This window comes from Patiria miniata, unplaced genomic scaffold (genome assembly GCF_015706575.1).
Source record: "Patiria miniata isolate m_02_andy unplaced genomic scaffold, ASM1570657v1 HiC_scaffold_7, whole genome shotgun sequence".
NCBI classification, from domain to species: domain Eukaryota; kingdom Metazoa; phylum Echinodermata; class Asteroidea; order Valvatida; family Asterinidae; genus Patiria; species Patiria miniata.
In genome coordinates this window covers 36036900-36054321 of record NW_024037074.1, presented here as the reverse complement: position 1 = coordinate 36054321, position 17422 = coordinate 36036900, and the positions used below count along the sequence as shown (strand labels likewise).

At 39.2% G+C, this 17422-nt stretch overlaps 2 protein-coding genes across 2 annotated transcripts in view; one reads left to right on the top strand and one right to left on the bottom strand.

Moving 5' to 3' along the window:
• The window catches only part of LOC119746105 (casein kinase I-like), a 63399-nt gene extending 51269 nt beyond the window's left edge, over positions 1–12130 (top strand). Inside the window, exons 8-12 of the mRNA XM_038222898.1 lie at positions 5187–5271; positions 6168–6316; positions 6775–6870; positions 7432–7613; positions 8331–12130. Of these exons, the coding sequence (XP_038078826.1) occupies positions 5187–5271; positions 6168–6316; positions 6775–6870; positions 7432–7613; positions 8331–8385 (567 nt within the window). The 3' untranslated portion in view covers positions 8386–12130. The remainder of the gene's footprint in view (positions 1–5186; positions 5272–6167; positions 6317–6774; positions 6871–7431; positions 7614–8330) is intronic.
• A 1038-nt stretch (positions 12131–13168) lies between these two features.
• On the bottom strand, positions 13169–17382 carry LOC119745257 (PCNA-associated factor-like). The gene is made up of 4 exons (XM_038221491.1): positions 17202–17382; positions 16788–16868; positions 16216–16393; positions 13169–15417 (listed from the first exon to the last, which is right to left on the bottom strand). The coding sequence occupies exons 1-4, from the start codon at positions 17236–17238 to the stop codon at positions 15231–15233; spliced, it is 483 nt and encodes a 160-aa protein (XP_038077419.1). The 5' UTR covers positions 17239–17382; the 3' UTR covers positions 13169–15230.
• Positions 17383–17422: the final 40 nt, after the last annotated feature.

The window sequence follows — 17422 nt, the reverse complement described above, 5'->3', positions numbered from 1 at the left end:
TGTTCACGTCTACGGGGTATTTGTATCCTATCGTTTTCCGTGCTACGCACACCGCCCCTCGCGCATACGAATCCTTCTTCTTCCCGCAAGGAATCAACATCCATTGATTATTGTATCAGCTTACATCCGGCGGGAGCCATATTGCATCTCGAGTGTTTGTTTGGCTTTCCGAAGTACAGAGCGTCAAACATGTTGACTGTGTGCATGTACATGTACAAGTACATGTTGTGGACATGTAAATGTACGTACACCTTTACATGTTGTGCATGTTCATGTTATGCAAACAATGCATTTTCCATTGGTTTTAACCTTTTTTTGGGGGGGATTTTTATCACGTTCACTTGGAGAACGGACACCCTTTTTCCTGTGGCAGTTTTGCACTTTGCATCGCTTTACTAACAAGTGTTTTGCAGCGGAGCCAAGTCAAACATCTATGCCAAAGTACAATCCTCTTCTTCTTCTTTTTTTGACAATCTAGGTTGTGCTCACAAGACCTGAGTGTTTTGACCCAAATTCGGCGTATTTTGCGCCCAGATTGGACAAAGCCCCAGCGAATTGCATATTTTAATGAGTGAACTATCAATAGCTTGGCCGATACTGGACAAATATGATGTTTTCGCCAAGTTAATAAGTGTTATTATTTACATCAGGCTCCAGTGGTAAAAATAAATCAGCGCCTTTTTTTTTTTCATAAAAAGGACCCGGACGACTGAAGTAGGTCCTTGCTCTATGGTGAAAGTACCCAGATGAGGACAATATTAGTTGGTTTTTAATATCGTCCTCATCCAGGGATTTTAACAAACTTCAAGAGCGTAGAAGCTGGGAGTCAACCAATCAACAGAGCATAGCGCGCGGTACCATCGCATGCGGATGCAGCGTGCAGCAAGTACTGTTCTCAACAACCACAATAGCAGCTTCAGTGGTGCGAAATTTGCTTCAGTAAGGGAGGAATATTCAACGAAATTAGAGAAATAAAGACAGCGTCCTGATTCCTGAAAGTTATATCTTGCGGATCCAGTCAGCCTGATTTAAATAATAATTATATTGGATGGCTTTTTTTTTCGAGGGATACAAGAATATATTGCACTTGGCGCTATAACAATATTGAACTTGTCTTCGACTGAATGCAATATTAATATAGCTCATGCAATATATTCTTGTATCCCCGTCAAAGCCATCCAATATTATACAATTCCCACGTAACCATTTTGTTTAAAGATGTGCTGTCTATGATATTATTTTTTAAGTTTCATCCCAAATTATACCTTTTTTTTCTGTTGCTGTTGCATTAGCAATACGTGATTCACTTTGAATGAGACATTGAACGAAAAATGTGCGCTCACGTTTAGTAACGGAATGATTACCTCACAATCTTCAAATCAAACCTGACAATGATTGAATTTTCACATAGTGGACTGGTGCCTGCCCCCTATCAGGATCAATAATGTATGGACCGGGAACCAGTCTACCCGCAGAATGGGTCTGTTTGTTGCGCAAAACATCCAAACATGGTTGCAGATGCCAAAAATAGGGGGGGGGGGAAGAGTTGAAACAAATCATACAAATTGAAAATTGGATAGGTAAAAAACTTGAACATATTGAACAACACAGACAGTACTTGCTAAAAAGTCTATTACCAGATGTTTGCATTAAAAACCAAGCCTACGGCATTTGACACATCCATGTATGTGCATGTATTATTTGTATGCATTAATGAGCAGCATACCGCACAGTACTTCATACAAAAACAGTAATGCTTCATCCCATTCATGTACATGTACATGTACGTGCATAAAAAGTTATGATAAATTGCATGTAAAATGTTTATATTGGTGTCGAGACATAAGTCATGTACATTAAATATCTGCATTAATTTAATCTGTAGCAAAGTACATACATGTACCGGTACTTAACTTAACCGGAACTAACACATGAAAACAAATTATTCGTTTCAATTGTATGAACATGTATGACTAATAATACATTTCTGCATGCACATGTACGTACCCGTATATACAATGTACCTTGAACCCATGATGAGACTATTTTGTATTGAAAATGAATGGTTTATTTTTGATGTGTGTGATGCTCTTGAAAGCCAGACATAAAGTCTGTGCTGTCGATGTTAGATTGCAATTCCTTGTTTTTTTAACTGATTTTATTTAATTTAAAGAAACTTTTTTTTTCTTTTTTGGAGGGGGGCCATTCTGCTCCAGGGGCAGAGTATAGAGTGTAGGATTTCAATTCATGGAGATTTGTAACTGTCCTGAAATATACATATTTCATTTAAATTTTTAAACTGAACAAAGAATTGACTGGACTGGGTTTGAACCTGCGACCTTCATTACATGACAACTTTCCTGAACAGAAATTTGACTGAACCATTTTCATTCCAAAAAGTATACAGTTATGAAAATCTGAAGCTGTTAAATCTGATACCGTGTAGCCAAGCATTCTCAATGTGACAGGTACTATCGTTAACCCTAACCTTCCCAAATCCTCCAAAATCCTCTTTGCAAAATGGAGGATTTTGCAGGATTGAGGCTATATATGACAAACATTTTCGAGGATGCATTGTGTCACTGTCTTAGGCCGGACCTTGTGTTGTTTATTCATGTACATGTACATGTATGCTCAGCCGTGCATAAATTTAGGCCTATATTATACTCGATATCCTCCACACTGCTCCAGGATGTCACTGGCTCTGCCTCAACATATTGACAGTGATTGCCGGAGGATTTTGCAGGATTGAGGCAGTGGTCACCCCTCCAAGGACAACATTCAAGAAATTACGAATGATTTTGGAAGGTTGCGGCTGTATGCAATTTTTACATGGAGGCAGTTGGAGGATATTGCAGGATTGAGGTTGCATCTAGGTAGCAAAAATGCGTAGGGAGTTATGGTTAAGAGTTGTATCATCCCAGAGTATGTGGAAGCTGAATTTCTGACTTTTGGACTGATTTCTTAGAGCCAGGTACAGCATTTTACTAAGCACAGAAGATATCAGCTTAGCACAAAAACAGGTTACCAGCTAAAAGGTCATGTAAAATTGTTATTGCTGGTTCCTGGCAGAGTTTTAGGGATGTGCAGTTTGTAATAATTTAGTCTTCGATTATTCCAACTTGGACACGATCAAATATTCAAAGTTTGATTTCAAAATGCTCTGATGAAGTTAAACATGCAGCAGCCTTAAAGTTGGCGCCGATGGGGATTTGCATGCACCTGGGCTTGTCAAAAATGGATGAAAAGCTTGATAAAATAATATAATATATTATGGGTAGGCAGGCCTTAGGGCTACAGTGTTTAAGTACACTTTTGTTTACCCTGGCCGGTTTGGAATGTTATATTGTTTTTGTTTTCTGTCCCTCTATCTCCTCTCCCCTGTCAAACTGTCCACCCTCCCTTCCCTCCCCCTCGACCCATTCCTTCTCGCATCCTTCAGTCTTGTCTGGTCATACTTTTTCAATTTCCAATTTTCGTTTACTTTATGATATGTATTTGCTTTGTCATTGTACTTTTGTTCATTTGTTGGCCGAATAAATAATAATAATAATAATAAAGAACAGGAATTGCTCATATTTGATTGATTTAAGAAAATTTTGAGCTAATTTTCTTCCTGGAAGCTCTAAAATCATGCACCAAAGCGGCTTCCAACAAAAAGTGTGGCATTTGAGATTTGAGACGGCTAACATTTTTTTAATATTTTGAATCAAAACAATTTTGGTTTGGTGTTCTGTTGATGATTGAATTTTCAAATATTCGGTATCTTCGGCGCAGCCCTAATGAGATTTCTAAACACTTAAATTTAAACAGCATGAGGAAGGTGTTCGTGTAGACATTTTTTTTTTAAAAGGACTTTCTGAGAAGAGGCTCTGTGATTTGTCTTCTCAAGTGTTGAAACTCGTGAGGATGAGTACCTCTTTAAATTAGCCCGGATTTGAAGAAAGAAAGAAAGTGCTTTACCCTAAGGAGCTGAATGTGATAACCCTATCATTACCAAACCACTGTATACAGACGTGCGAACTCGAACTGGCTTTGCCGTTTAATGAGCTGGATCAGTGTGCATTCAGCACATGCTGCAGTTTGTATTATGAGGGCAGATGTTCATCTTTCAAGATGCATATTAGTGGCTGTAGAAAAAAAGGTGGATATTTAACTGAGGACAGTCACTGTGTTTATAGAAACATTTTAAAGGGGCACCGCAGGCAAAGACCCAAAGTCAACAAAAGGGACAACTGGTCTGCAGAAAAAAATGATAATGATCACCAGCTAAATGATAATTATATGATGCATATAAATTGGGACTGGCTCCCTGCTATTTTTTGGATACTGTCGGCAAATTTGTTAAACAATATTTTTTTTGATAAAAAAAAAATGTCCTTAAAGGGAATATACAACATTTGCAAACATCGAAAAATAAAACTACCAAGTTTTTACGAAATACCTTACTAGGATGTTGGTAAATGACAGTCTAAAGCATCTTGTAAAAATGTGGCACCTGGTGTGAAGTCATTTTCAAGAAAATGTTATTTTTGTAAAAATTTCCAACGGTGGTCGGCCGATCACCGTTGGAAAAAAAACTGTTTTTCAACTACTGCTCTAAATTTACTATTTTTTTTCAGTCCAAATTTTGTTTGCTATTGGTTACATGTTCATGAACGGGTGCAGGCCAGTTAGACTGGTTCCCTTACCTTACAATTTCCGGCATCTGTAAATTGACCCATTTTATATTTAGAGGAGTCAGGGAACCAGACTACTTGAACATTTTTGTTGTTCTTGGTTTTTACAGCATTTTCGAACAAAAAAATTCAAACATGTCAGTGTAACAATATGTGATTTATTATACTAACCCCTCAAATATTTCATTTCTGAAAATAACAGCAAAAGCCAATGATGTACATTCCGTTTAACCCAAGGAGAATTTGCCACATTGTCTCTTTAATTTCCAGGGCTGTACTTTTCCCACGAAATTCAAAAGTGACCGATATCTTTTTGTTAAGTAAAAACAAAAAAATCTGAGCATGATTTTCCACTATTACGCAGGATCACTGATAATTTGAGATTCTTTTTTCCAAGGTTGCACTTTTCCTGTCACAAAGTCCAAATGTGACAGATATCAGTGACAGTGAAAAGCTAATCAGCCTGGAGTATTTATTTTTTGTTCTTTCTCGTTTCTTTGGTTACAGGCCGACACACTCAAGGAGAGATACCAGAAGATTGGGGACACAAAGCGGGCAACGCCCATCGAAGTGCTATGTGAAGACTATGTCGGTAGGTCATTGTCATCCGCACATGGCAATCTTGTCCGATTTCAGCATTATCGTCTTTGATGTCAAGTGGAATGCATGTTGGGCTTGCATGTACTTTTTAGAACTGACAGTGATATGACGAGGTTGAATTTTCAAGGTCTTGGCTATGCAGAGGTCATTTAGCTCTGCCAAGAATGGCATTTCATGCTGATGATTGCTATTCTGTGCTTCAATACTCTACTGCTTCTGCTGCTGCTTTTTTTTCTGGCTGGGCACTTCTTTGAGCATGAAAGCCTCAAAGCAATGCGCACTAGGATCGCTGCACCATGTGTGTTTGAAGATAGCATCGGACCTTCAAATCACACAGTAAATTGTCACTTAAATGTGATATGCATGTTATGTGGGGCCAGTGTTACGTTGCCAGTTCGGTTTGAAATTCAATGGTTCTATAGGCAAGGCAATTATAAACCAATTGGGGTTTTCAACATTTTCTCTGTAAACATGGGCTTCACAATGGAATTTGGGGGTGTGAGATGCCCTCTTCCCCCCCCCCCCCCTTTTTTTAATCGTTTTTGTCAGCAAAATCATCCTCGTGTCGGCAAAATTGTGTTGACCTGGAAAACAATTCTGTCTACTTTTAGCGTGGATGGACAGTCGTCAAACTTATTGTCAACCCCCCCCCCCCCCCCCCCCCGAATCCAAAGTGGTCTAGCAACGCTACTGTCTGTAAATGTACATCGTAAGATGTAATGTGGATTTTCTATGACCTACTCTTTTGAAATATGGCTGTTACACATTATTGAAGAAAGAAGTTACGGCCATCTCCAGACAAAATTGCACCTTTGTAAGTTCAAATCTCCCTCATTGCAAATTCACTCATAAAGTCAACTGCAAATCCTTTCTCTGCTCTTGGTTCAGACGAGATGGCGACATACTTACGCTATGTCCGTCGACTGGACTTCTTCGAGACGCCCGACTACAACTACTTAAGGAAGCTCTTCCAGGACCTGTACGACAGGAAAGGCTTCGGCCAGGAGACCGAGTTTGACTGGACAGGCAAACAGCTGGTGAGTGAGCGACGCTTTAGGTTGTCCTCCAAGAGGCTTGACCCCGTGGGTAGTCTTGGTTCAAAGTTAGTAAAAAGCTGCTCAAGTCTGTCCGAGACAGTGGATAAACCACACTGGTGATATTGATGGAATTCCGAGGGTATCACACACGTGTGCATACATTAGCTTGAATATTGTGCACGTGAGGTATGCGTGGATTTTTTTCGGTTCAATGCGCCAAAGTTCCGAAGACTGGAGTTGACCAATCTTTTTGGCAGCGCCCTCTTCTGAGGTTGTTTAAGTATTTTCCAGTCAGATTTGTCAAGTTAGCAGCGAGAGCAGAAATAATTCAAATGTGCCAATCTCCGGTATGCCAAACAAAACCATAGTCGGAACCCTTTCTAATCACACTGGGGGACAATTTCTTCTCGTTCTTACAGCTTTATTCAAATATGTTTTTCTTCCCTCTTCGCTTTCAGACATCCCATGTCACCACAACGTCAAGTGAAGTGTCACAGTCTAAAGATGCCAATCCTCAGGGGAGGGATCGAGACAAAGCACGCTACGCTCAAAAGGTACAAGACATTCAAATATAGTTTTGAGCATTTTTTGTTTATACTTTGTCAGTCTCTACACTGGTGAGCTACACTTGTCGGCTGGAAATTGTTTGGGTGTCTTGGCCTAACGATTAAGAGCACTAGACTCATGCTCTGGTGCTTCAGAGGCAACAGTGGCATGGGTTCGAGCCTGGGTAGACACTGGTGCCCGTAAGCAAGGCACTTAACCATTATTGCTTCGTCCTTCGGATGGGACATAAAGCCATAGGTCCCGTGTGTTGTGTAATCCAATACACGTAAAAGAAGCAAGTGACACTAATCGCCAAGAAAAGGGGTTTGCCCCAGTGTTTCTGGCCTCCTGTTAAAACACCTCCCGGAGTATTTAGGAGGAGAACCAACCAAGAAGTCAATGTAGGAGCTGTCAGTGTTGAAGTGGGAAAGAAAACCAAAACCTTTCGCCTGCAAAAACAGAATGCCGACCCAGTCTTCATGCTGTACTAGGTTGGGGAACGACATAATGTCCTCATTAGCAAGAATATAATGAAAATCATTTGTTTTTTCCCGTCTGTTTTTGAGCAGCAACCACCAACCGCACGTGCCTGGCCCGAAGCAACCGCCAAGCTAGCCCCGCCCATGCTGGCTGACCAGCGGGGGTCTGTTCAGGTCATGAGCTCCACCAATGGGGAGCTGGGGCCCGAGGATCGTCGGTCGGAGGTGCCCATCGCACCGCAGCCTGAAATCGACTCGCCAGACGACACAAAGTAAGTCCAACCTTCAATGTAAATGAGGGGTAGAAATTTAGACACAAAATTGGCCCAGACAAAGTGAATACGATCAGTTTTTAGAATGTCAATTTTAAAGGCGTGTGTGAACATGTAGTGTGTGGGGAGTGTGGCCTAGTGGTTAGGGTTCGTGACTGTGACTCATGATCAGAGGGTCAGGGGTTCGAATCCAGCTGCTGGTCATTTGTTGCGTCCATGGGCAAGCTACTTCACTCCCACTTGCCTCTGTCCACCCAGGAGTGTAAATGGGTACCAGCATTAGCTGGGGAGTAACCTGCGATGGACTAGCATCCCATCCAGGGGGAGTAGAAATATTCTCAGTCGTTTCGTGCTACTGAAAGGGAGATAAACACCGGCCTGATGGGCCACATGGGCTCGTGACAGACTTGACTTTACGTACGAACGTTTGTAATAACCCGGAAATATGCCTACCGATTTAACAAGAAAATCTTTTGTCAAAGCAAAGATAGGCCTGGTACCAAATACCCTGTGAAATTGTTCCGCCTGAAATGTTGTCATTCGGAAGAAAACAATCATTGAATATTGGTTTGAGAAAGTATGCCCGTGGTGAGACGCCAAAAAGTGTGCAAGCGTTTTCTTGCTTTTCTCAAAAAGTATCCGCTGAGCTGAATCAATAAAGGTCATGGAAACTCAGCCCTGTTCAGAACTTCAATTTTTTTTTGTTTCTTCCCGCAGGTGTTGCTGTTTCTTCAGGAGGAAAAAGAAGAAGAGGCCAACGTGTCGCAAATAGCGCCCCGCCCTGCTGCCACGCCCGTGACCCCACCCAGTTTCTCTATCTACTTCGTATCTTTAGCTTCACTGTCTCACGTGTGGTGTCATCAATGGTGCTCCTGGACCGCCCAGCAGAAGCCTGCATACTTGTTCATCGTCGGATCTCTTTCTTCAATATCTACTAGAAACATTTTCCCCTGGTTTTTTTTTTCTGTTCACTTCTCCAGTCGGCGTATCCCTAGTTCTGTGTTCTGTTGATGATTTCTTTTTATTGCTGCTTACTGTGTCCAGAATGCACTGCTGCTTTGAGTTTCACATTGCCCAGCTGCACTGGATCGGGTACCAGCCAAATGTTGTACTGGCACTGTGGGGTAATTGTGACTGGTAACCGGTAGCTTGCACTAAGTGTGCATGGACACTGAGCACGCCTGCTTTGAAGTTGGACAGTGAAAGTTTGACCAAATTTTTTTTTGGGGGGGGGGGGAGGGGGGGGGGGGAGTCACAAATTCACAGTGACTGTATTGTTTTCCCAAAAATGTCAATTAAAGATGTTGGCATTCTCGATTTAGGTTAGTTAGTTTCGTTCCCTGAATAAAAACCTTTTATTTTTCCACTTTCTTGTTGTTAATTTTACAATGTACTTACCCCTGTAATATATGACATCATTGTTTTCCATTTATGTCATATGCACCTGGTTGGCATTACAAAACAAACGCACATAATCGATTTTTGTCCTCAACAAACCTGTACATACTGCACTATTTGCAAGAGTACATGTATAATGGCAATCTGTGTGTCATCACTGCAAACAAAATAACATTACCACAATGCACTTTAGGCACAGGTCAGACATGTGTTTGTTTATCATTCTGTGCAGACACATTGATTATTTCTTCTTTTTTTCTGGATGGTTGCGCTGCTCGCAGCCCGTATTAAAGTTATTGCTATTTTCTGTTTTGACAAATCACTGTTAATTTGACATGAACTTGTTTGGATGTAATAGAAGATAAGCATTGCTCCAGAAAGATTTTTGATAGATATAAATGAATTGGGTCAAAGGTTCCCTTAATAGACATATCACTTGTAACTCCCAGCAATTTTTAAAAGTCACATGCATTGATTCAATAAGATCACAGAAAGACTAGAATTGGTGATAGTGCTACTCCCTTGACACCCGTTACGCCCGCTCCTAACCCTTACAACCCAACCCCAAAAACCTGAAACCCCTACCCCAAAACCTAAAACCCAACACCTCTAAACCCCAACACCCAAACCTCTACCTCCAAAACCTAACACCCAACCCAAACAAACCTAAAGCCCAACCCCCAAAAAACCTAAAGCCCAACCCCAAAACACCTAAAGCCCAACCCCCAAAAAACCTAAAGCCCAACCCCAAAAAACCTAAAGCCCAACCCCAAAAAACCTAAAGCCCAACCCCCAAAAAACCTAAAGCCCAACCCCCAAAAAACCTAAAGCCCAACCCCTAAACCTAACCCCCCCCCAAAAAAAAAACCTAATGCCCCAACCACCAAAAACCCAACCCCTAAACCTAAAACTCCAACCCTCAGACTCAAACACCTACCCCATCCCCCACCCCCCCCCCCAAAAAAAATCTAAAACCACAACCCCAACACAATTACCTAAATGCAATTAATATTGGCCTGCCCCTTTATAGCTTATGTAAATTGCATTTGCACACGGCAAGTATGGTTCAATATTATTTTGTGTTAAATTTTATTATTTAAGTGTTTAATTTATCAGAGGTCGCATTCAGAAATCAAATGAAGTCTGAATAAATACATGTATGCAAAATCTAAATTGCAGCACACTCCTCCCCCTCCCCTAAAATACTTGAATATGCATCAGATTCTATTCATTTGAAAAAAGCACATTACAATGATCTACCTCACCTAAGCCCCACCCACCTGACCCTTGACCTTGTCTAATTTGCATGAATTTTTCTACTGAAACTGGTGGAATGGAATGAAGAATGTTTTTTATACACTGTAGAAGAAAAGAAAGAAAAAGGATGTTTTACATGTAATGTTGTACTTCATAGTAGTAAATAAGATCAAATCTGGACGTTGTTTTCTACTGTATATGGGAACCCACAATATTGCAGCAGTAGAAAGTGGTGTCAATTTATAAAGGGGCAAAGTAAGTGTAGGAACATTTTAATGGCTTTCAGTGAAACATAACGATGAAAAAGTAATGATAAATGTGGGCAAACACTTTGTAATATATTCTGGTCGGATATTCACATGATGTGCATATGTTTGGTTGATTTTCTATCCGGTGTGAATATCATATCATGCATAAATGAATATACATGAAAGTAATATACACAGGGCACACCACAGTCTTGAAAATGTGGCAGCTTTGCTTAAAAATGGTGGGGTGGTTTTTTTTGCATTGTCCATTGACCAAGAATATCCTCATCTTTGTTTTACTTTTGTTTGTTGTAGCACAGTTTACTTGAACTTGAAGAAATGTCCAGTATGAAATAGTTGAAATGTTGACAGCAATTACCCATGTACATTTTTTGTTGTTGATGAAAAAAAACACATTTCTGTAGTGCATTCTAGGTTATTGTTTTTTTAGTGTTATACATGTCATGTGTTTTGCCGACTTGTTGCACCTATTCATCACTCACTTCTCCATTTCACATCGGCTTTAGAGAGTATTTTTACTGAAAAAAAAAATATTCATAATTGCACCCTATCTGTGCTTTACGAAAAAATAATTGTGTCCATGATGATTAATTTGGTAAGAAAAAAAAATCTGTAAAGAAAAGCGAATTTTTGTTTAAGAAAAAAGCAAGAGATTAAGTCATGATTTTTTGGTTCGTTGTTGACTGTATAAATAGCTGTAAGTTAAAAACATAGCGGGGGCAAATTTCTCTGCAAATTGCTCACTTTGTTGATAAATAAATAAAAAAAATCTTTCTACTTGTAAATATTACTTCCAAAGGTGTAAGAACCTGGTTACAAAAACAGATTGTAATATGATAACATTGCCACATTGGTACCTCTTAAAGGGAAATAAGTTTTACTGATAGATTAAAAATGACAACAGGTTTGAAGGTTTTTTTTGTAGTTTCTGGGCATAATAGTCGGCAAAAATTGCTGTACACTGCTGTAATTTAATAGATTTTTATTTGTTCTCGCAAATGGTCAAAACCCGAGGCAGATCCAGGGATATCTAAAGGGGGGTGGGAAATTGTGAAAATGGGGCATCGGCATCGGAGTTTTCGATAAAAATAAGTCATGTTTGATAATTTGTGGTAAATTTTCAGGGTTCCTAAGATAACAAGTTGCTTGGATGTTCCTGTATTACAGTTGAATTTTTAAGCTTCCTGAGAATTTCAAATCTTTTTTTTTTTTAAGTTCGGCTGTAATTAAAACACGTTATTTTCCAAGTTCATTTGCGGTATTAAAAATCTGTAAATTTAATGGGGGGGGGGTTGATATTTTGTACTTCTTGAGGTAAACATGTGGCTCAGAGAACGTGTTGATCCAAATAATGTTCTGGATTACTTCGTAATCCTGGCGCATGAAATGATGACTACGAGTTGGTGCGGAGATTCGTACTATAGTGTGCAGTGACAGTGCCCTGAAGTTGAAAATCATCAATAAATACATTTTTAAAAATTGGACACAGAAAATAACGTAAAGATTCCATCTTACAAAACGTAGATTTTGCAGGTTAGTTGTCGAATACAAGGTTAAAAATATAGCATCTAATACTCTTTTCCTGTCAGTTGATTTTATGAACTTCTCGTTCAGTTATTCAGATTGTCTTATTGCTTTGATGAAGAATATCATTAAAGAGGTTGTGGAATGCTTGAAGACATTTCCGTCATTTTTCGGGTATATGTAGCCTAAGGTGTGATGAAATAAAAACGACTATTGTGTCTGTCATGAAATAAGTACAAAAGGTACTTTTGAGAGCTGTTTTTCAGGTCCTGTTTCGACCCGAACGTGCAATTTGTGTAAAAGGCGTCGTTGGGGGCAGCAAACAAAACATAGTAAATAGTGACGTAATAAACAGGACTCGTTTATAATACGCTGCATCGGGAGTCCTGTTTATTACGTCACAATTTACTATGTTTTGTTTGCTGCCCCCAAGGACGACTTTTACACAAATTGCACATTCGGGTCGAAACAGGACCTGAAAAACAGCTCTCAAAAGTACCTTTTGTACTCATTTCAGGACAGACACAATAATCGTTTTTATTTCATCACACCTTAGGCTACATATACCCGAAAAATGACGGAAATGTCTTCGAGCATTCCACAACCTCTTTAATTCTGATTGATTTAATTGATCCCAGTCTTTATTTCTGCGGTCAAATTTGCATTAATTAGCATAGCGCTTTGTATTTTTCCCCCAAATTGCAAACTATCCGTTTTTTTCTTAATCAATGCTATATTTTTAACCTGGTGTATAGAGAAATGATGTCTTATATTTCCACAAATTGTCTCATGATTAAAATCCTGTTTATAGCGATAAAAAAAAAACCTGACAAATTAATGACAACAATCTGTGGTTTATTTAAAAAGTAACAATGATTAATTATTGAAACTTTGTGGATGTTTTAATAAAAATGATGCAAGTGAATTGAATATGGCAAGTGTGTCGTGGTGGAGTTTGTAAACAATACTTGGATTACAGAATCAAACTTGTGGTTTAAAGTTCGCCACTTTATGTGAATCCTCAAGTTTCTTCCAATCTCATTCTAAATAATTTATTAAAATTGTTCCGATCTTGACAACCAGTAAACTCGGCCACAGAAAGACAAATGTGGTGTACCAATTTTTTTATTGAACACAAGTAAACACAACTGAAACTATGTACACTACAAATCTAAAATCCCTATACCCAATATGCCAATTAAGTGCATTGAATTTCATGTTTCCGACACCATTTTTATCCAGCCTGAATATTGCCAAAGCCAATAAAGATCAATTGATTTACAACTTTGAGATTTATTTTAATATGAAATAATCAATCGTAAAAAAATAATAATAAACAACAAAAGATACACTTATCCTGAGTCTTAGAACAAGCAGACTTACAAAGGAACAAAAACTACAAATCTATTCCTACGTCATCCTAAAACTAGTCCAATGGAACTTCTTTTTAATAATTTGTAAATATCTCAACCGACGAGAACTATTGAATAAGACTTACTCTGTGAAAAAAGTTCAGTTGCCCCTCTTTTTGCTATAATTAATGAAATGTTTTCCTTACAATATTAATTTAATCAGTTTCTTGATAAACGTAACTTGAACCTGATAAGTACAGAGACAATTTAAATATCCCCATCATTTCTTGAAAGACACAAGTCAAGGTTTGCAACATAAGCCTGTCATTTAGCCTTCCATGTTGGAAAAAAGCTGTATTTTTAGCGAAGACCAACAGGTATTTCAAAACGGGGATATCTGAAAACCATGCCATTGTCAAATAAATATTTCATTTCTGTCTTTAACTTGGTTAATAGAATTGATTGCCTTAAGATGGGCTCAAAGCAATCCACAAGTAACGTCAAGTCGGTAACATCAGCTCATTTCTAGAGGGCTCCATTGCAAGCCCATATATCTGAGCACGTTCGGGCGCCAACTATAGTCAACCATACTTTGACTAACTTTGCTTGAACGAAGGATGGTTGGGCTACTCTGTAGTCGACTCCTTGGAACCGGAGCATGGGGCACAGTTGCATTGCTGGCTACAACAGCGAGCTAGGACATTTGACCATTTGACAAGAGCCGTTCGCATGTTGTCAGTGTGCAGGCATTAAGTCACAAATCAACCACTAGTCGACTAATTTAGCTAACCCTCCTATGGAAACATGCATTGTGAGACTTGTTATTACTTGGGTCAATATTGGTCAAGACTCCCATTGGTTTGTACACAGTATGCCAGGGGGAGAGGAAGATTGACCGTTTGTGACCTCTTAAATAGTTGGAGGGTTTAGCTAATGGTCCTTGCTCTCTGCAGACTAGTGTTACAACTACAAGTCGAGTCCATCACAAGTCCATCTTAAGACCTTCAGTCTCTACTTAAGTCGCAAGCTATTCAAATGAATTATAACAAAGCCATTCCTTTGTTATTGTTCAGCCCCTGTTACTGGTGACTAGACTTGTGATTTATTAATGAAAGGACTAGTGATGGACTTGCTGTGGATTCACCTACATGTAAAGGAAAGATTTCCATATACGAAGTTCACTCAACACCCTGTGTACAAACCCTATGAGATTGGATTGAAAAATTCTAAGTGTTTTCTAAGAAAATGCTTGTATTTTCTCACTGCTCAAATTGACTTTGATGACATGAAATTGCTATCTGGGGGCTTGTTAATAGTCAATACAGAGGAAAATTAGTGAACTTCGTATATGGAAATCTTTCCCATGTAAAACACTGCTGCTGACCACATGAAGAATTAATCAATCTAGTTAGGTTTTGACAAATTATGTTGAAGGGCTAATAGTTTAAATTGAACTCTTCACGTGCGCCTTTGAATCAACCATTATTACGGTGTTTCATTCATGTATAGTAGTGGCAAAGTTCCGAAATAATCTGAGGAAACATTGCAGGCAATGCCAATTGTCTAAGCGCTTTGGTCCAAAAATTGGGTGGCGGGCCCTGTTTTTTTTCTATTAAAAGCACAAAAATGTACATGAATATTGTAACAAAGCGGCTCGGTTGAGGTATGGCTCTGACACTCAAAGAAAAACAAAATAATTAAGTTGTCTTTGTGTAAAACACAAATTCAAATTGGAATATTTGAGCACTACAAAGAGGAAAAAATATTTGACATTATGACAAATTTATATACAGTAATAAACATATTTGATATGAATCTTAATCATCATCTTCGCTGTCGCTGATGCAATTGTTCTTTTTAAATTTCCTTTTGGAGGACGTGGCTGATGAGGATTCTTCCGTTTCCTCCTCTTCCTCGTTGACGTCTTCATCCTCGTTCTCTTCCTCCATTCCTTGAGATATTTCTTCTGTTCTGCTGGAGCTGCTGCTTTGGGCTTCCTCAGTCCTGTTTGGATTGGAACAATTTTCTCAATTAACTGTCTCTGTAGTAGGCTTGGACTACAGTGAAATCTTGATACGTCAAATCTCAAGGAATGGATATAAAATTGGCAATATCCGAAGTTCGAGTTAGGAAAAGATCCATATTTTTTACAATCGCATACATATGAATGTACATGGATGGCTTTCACCATAACTCGCTATGACGTCTGGCTATGAAATGAACACGTTATTTGGCTAACTTTCCTTCTTTTTGATTTGTCGATGTCTAGTCTAGTCTAGTGAGATCGCGTGACGCATCACCAGGCTCGGGTTTTCAGATGTGCGATCACATGACGGGTCCTGTTTGATTGACAGAGGGGGCGCTATCATGCAAGCTTCAGCTAGCTGGGCCAGCGGTAGCGATCAGGCTAACTCAAAAGCCAGGCGCGCATTTCCAATGCGGTCACGTACACATACTGTACATCATGGTGTTGTGTGCACAACTTCAAACAGCAAGAGCACATTACGACTTCACAATGGTTTGCACGTAACCATGTCTAATATAAAGCTACAACATCATGCGCATGAGATAAATCCAACCAAGTGCAAAAAAAATAAAAAATAAAAAATAAAATCTGGCTTCTGCATTCTTACCCTAGATTAACATGCTGATTTATTTTCCTTTCATGTAACTTTCTTATTGGTAATTATTAGGTAATTATATAGGTTCTTATAGGTAAGTATAAATAAAATTGTCCTACCTTCCTACCCTGATAATTTTTAGGGCGTTAAGGTAAACACACAATTGTTTTCTCGGCCTCACCTGTCTTCCTTGCTGCATCCTGCTCCTGTGGTTTCCTCATCATCAGGGTTCACGTTTTCCTTTTGCTTCGTTGTGCTTCTTGGAGATCGGATCATGAAATTGGTGATTTCTTTCTGCCACTCTGGCGTCGGTCTCGGACAGACGGGATTACCTCCTCCGTACTTGCCCTTCTTGCCGGCTGATTATAAAACAAAAACAACTTCATAATGACCTCTTCTTTTTGGCCAGAATTTGCACACAAAAACCATGACGGTAAATAAACGGGTAAGAACGTTGCATCCTGACGTCACTTTTTTTTGTCACATATTATCTCCATGAAGGTCAGTCATTGCAAAAATGTTGAAAAGAGATGAATCTGGGACTGAGAGTGAGAAACGTTTCCAACTTTGTTGGAAAATACTTTGAAATGTACTCGACTCTCCACAGACTTTGTAAACAACAAAACAAGTGGCATATTACTACATTCTTTCCAATAGGAATGTTGATTTTGATGAGGTAATTAGGCCGTAGTTAACAGTGTATTAATTAATGCTATTTGTAAAGTTATTGAATATGAAGTGCTTGGTGCTTACCAGGAGATTTCATGGAGTTTCCAGCTTTCATCGCCGTGCTACTCGCACCCAGATTTTTTCGTGGTGCCTTGGCTGCGACAGCTATTTTTTGAAGACAAAAGAAAGTAACCAGGCTCATTCATGTCAATTACTCACGACACAAAAGTTATTAAAACTAGTAGGCCTAGCCCTAGGCCAACAAAAATAGTTCTGCTTCCGATTACATGGCATTTGAAAATAGGTTAGGTAGATGTAGGTAGGGAAATTTAAATTAAAGGGCCCAAATAACGTAAGTTTTTTAATTCAGTGAGTCGCAAAAACATTCACAAAAATGAACAGCCAGGCAATGAGGCACAGGATTTGTTACGCAAAAAAAATCACCTGAACTGAAACACCTTTCGAAATTATAGTTAAGACAATTGCTGTGGGACTTACCCTTTCTTGCACAGTTATCTGCCTTTGTTCTAACCATTTTTGAGCTCTTAATTAAGGGACAGTCGATCAGCAAAACTGTTCAATTCGGGAAGTTTACGATATGCGTGCACACACCACTCGCTACACGGCTTGTGATGATCGCGCCAAATTTAGAATTGGCGCGCCAAAGGTCATTAGCTGGTCATTAGCTGGTAACCACATTAACTGTTACGAATAGATAT

Bases quoted from the DNA above. Each gene is read 5' to 3' on its own strand.
- LOC119745257 (XM_038221491.1), bottom strand. From the start codon at position 17,238: ATGGTTAGAACAAAGGCAGATAACTGTGCAAGAAAGG. The intron at 16,394-16,787 runs GTAAGCACCAAG...TTTTATAATCAG, and splicing joins AAACTCCATGAAATCTCCTG to CCGGCAAGAAGGGCAAGTAC. The intron at 15,418-16,215 runs GTGAGGCCGAGA...CAATCCAAACAG, and splicing joins GGATGCAGCAAGGAAGACAG to GACTGAGGAAGCCCAAAGCA.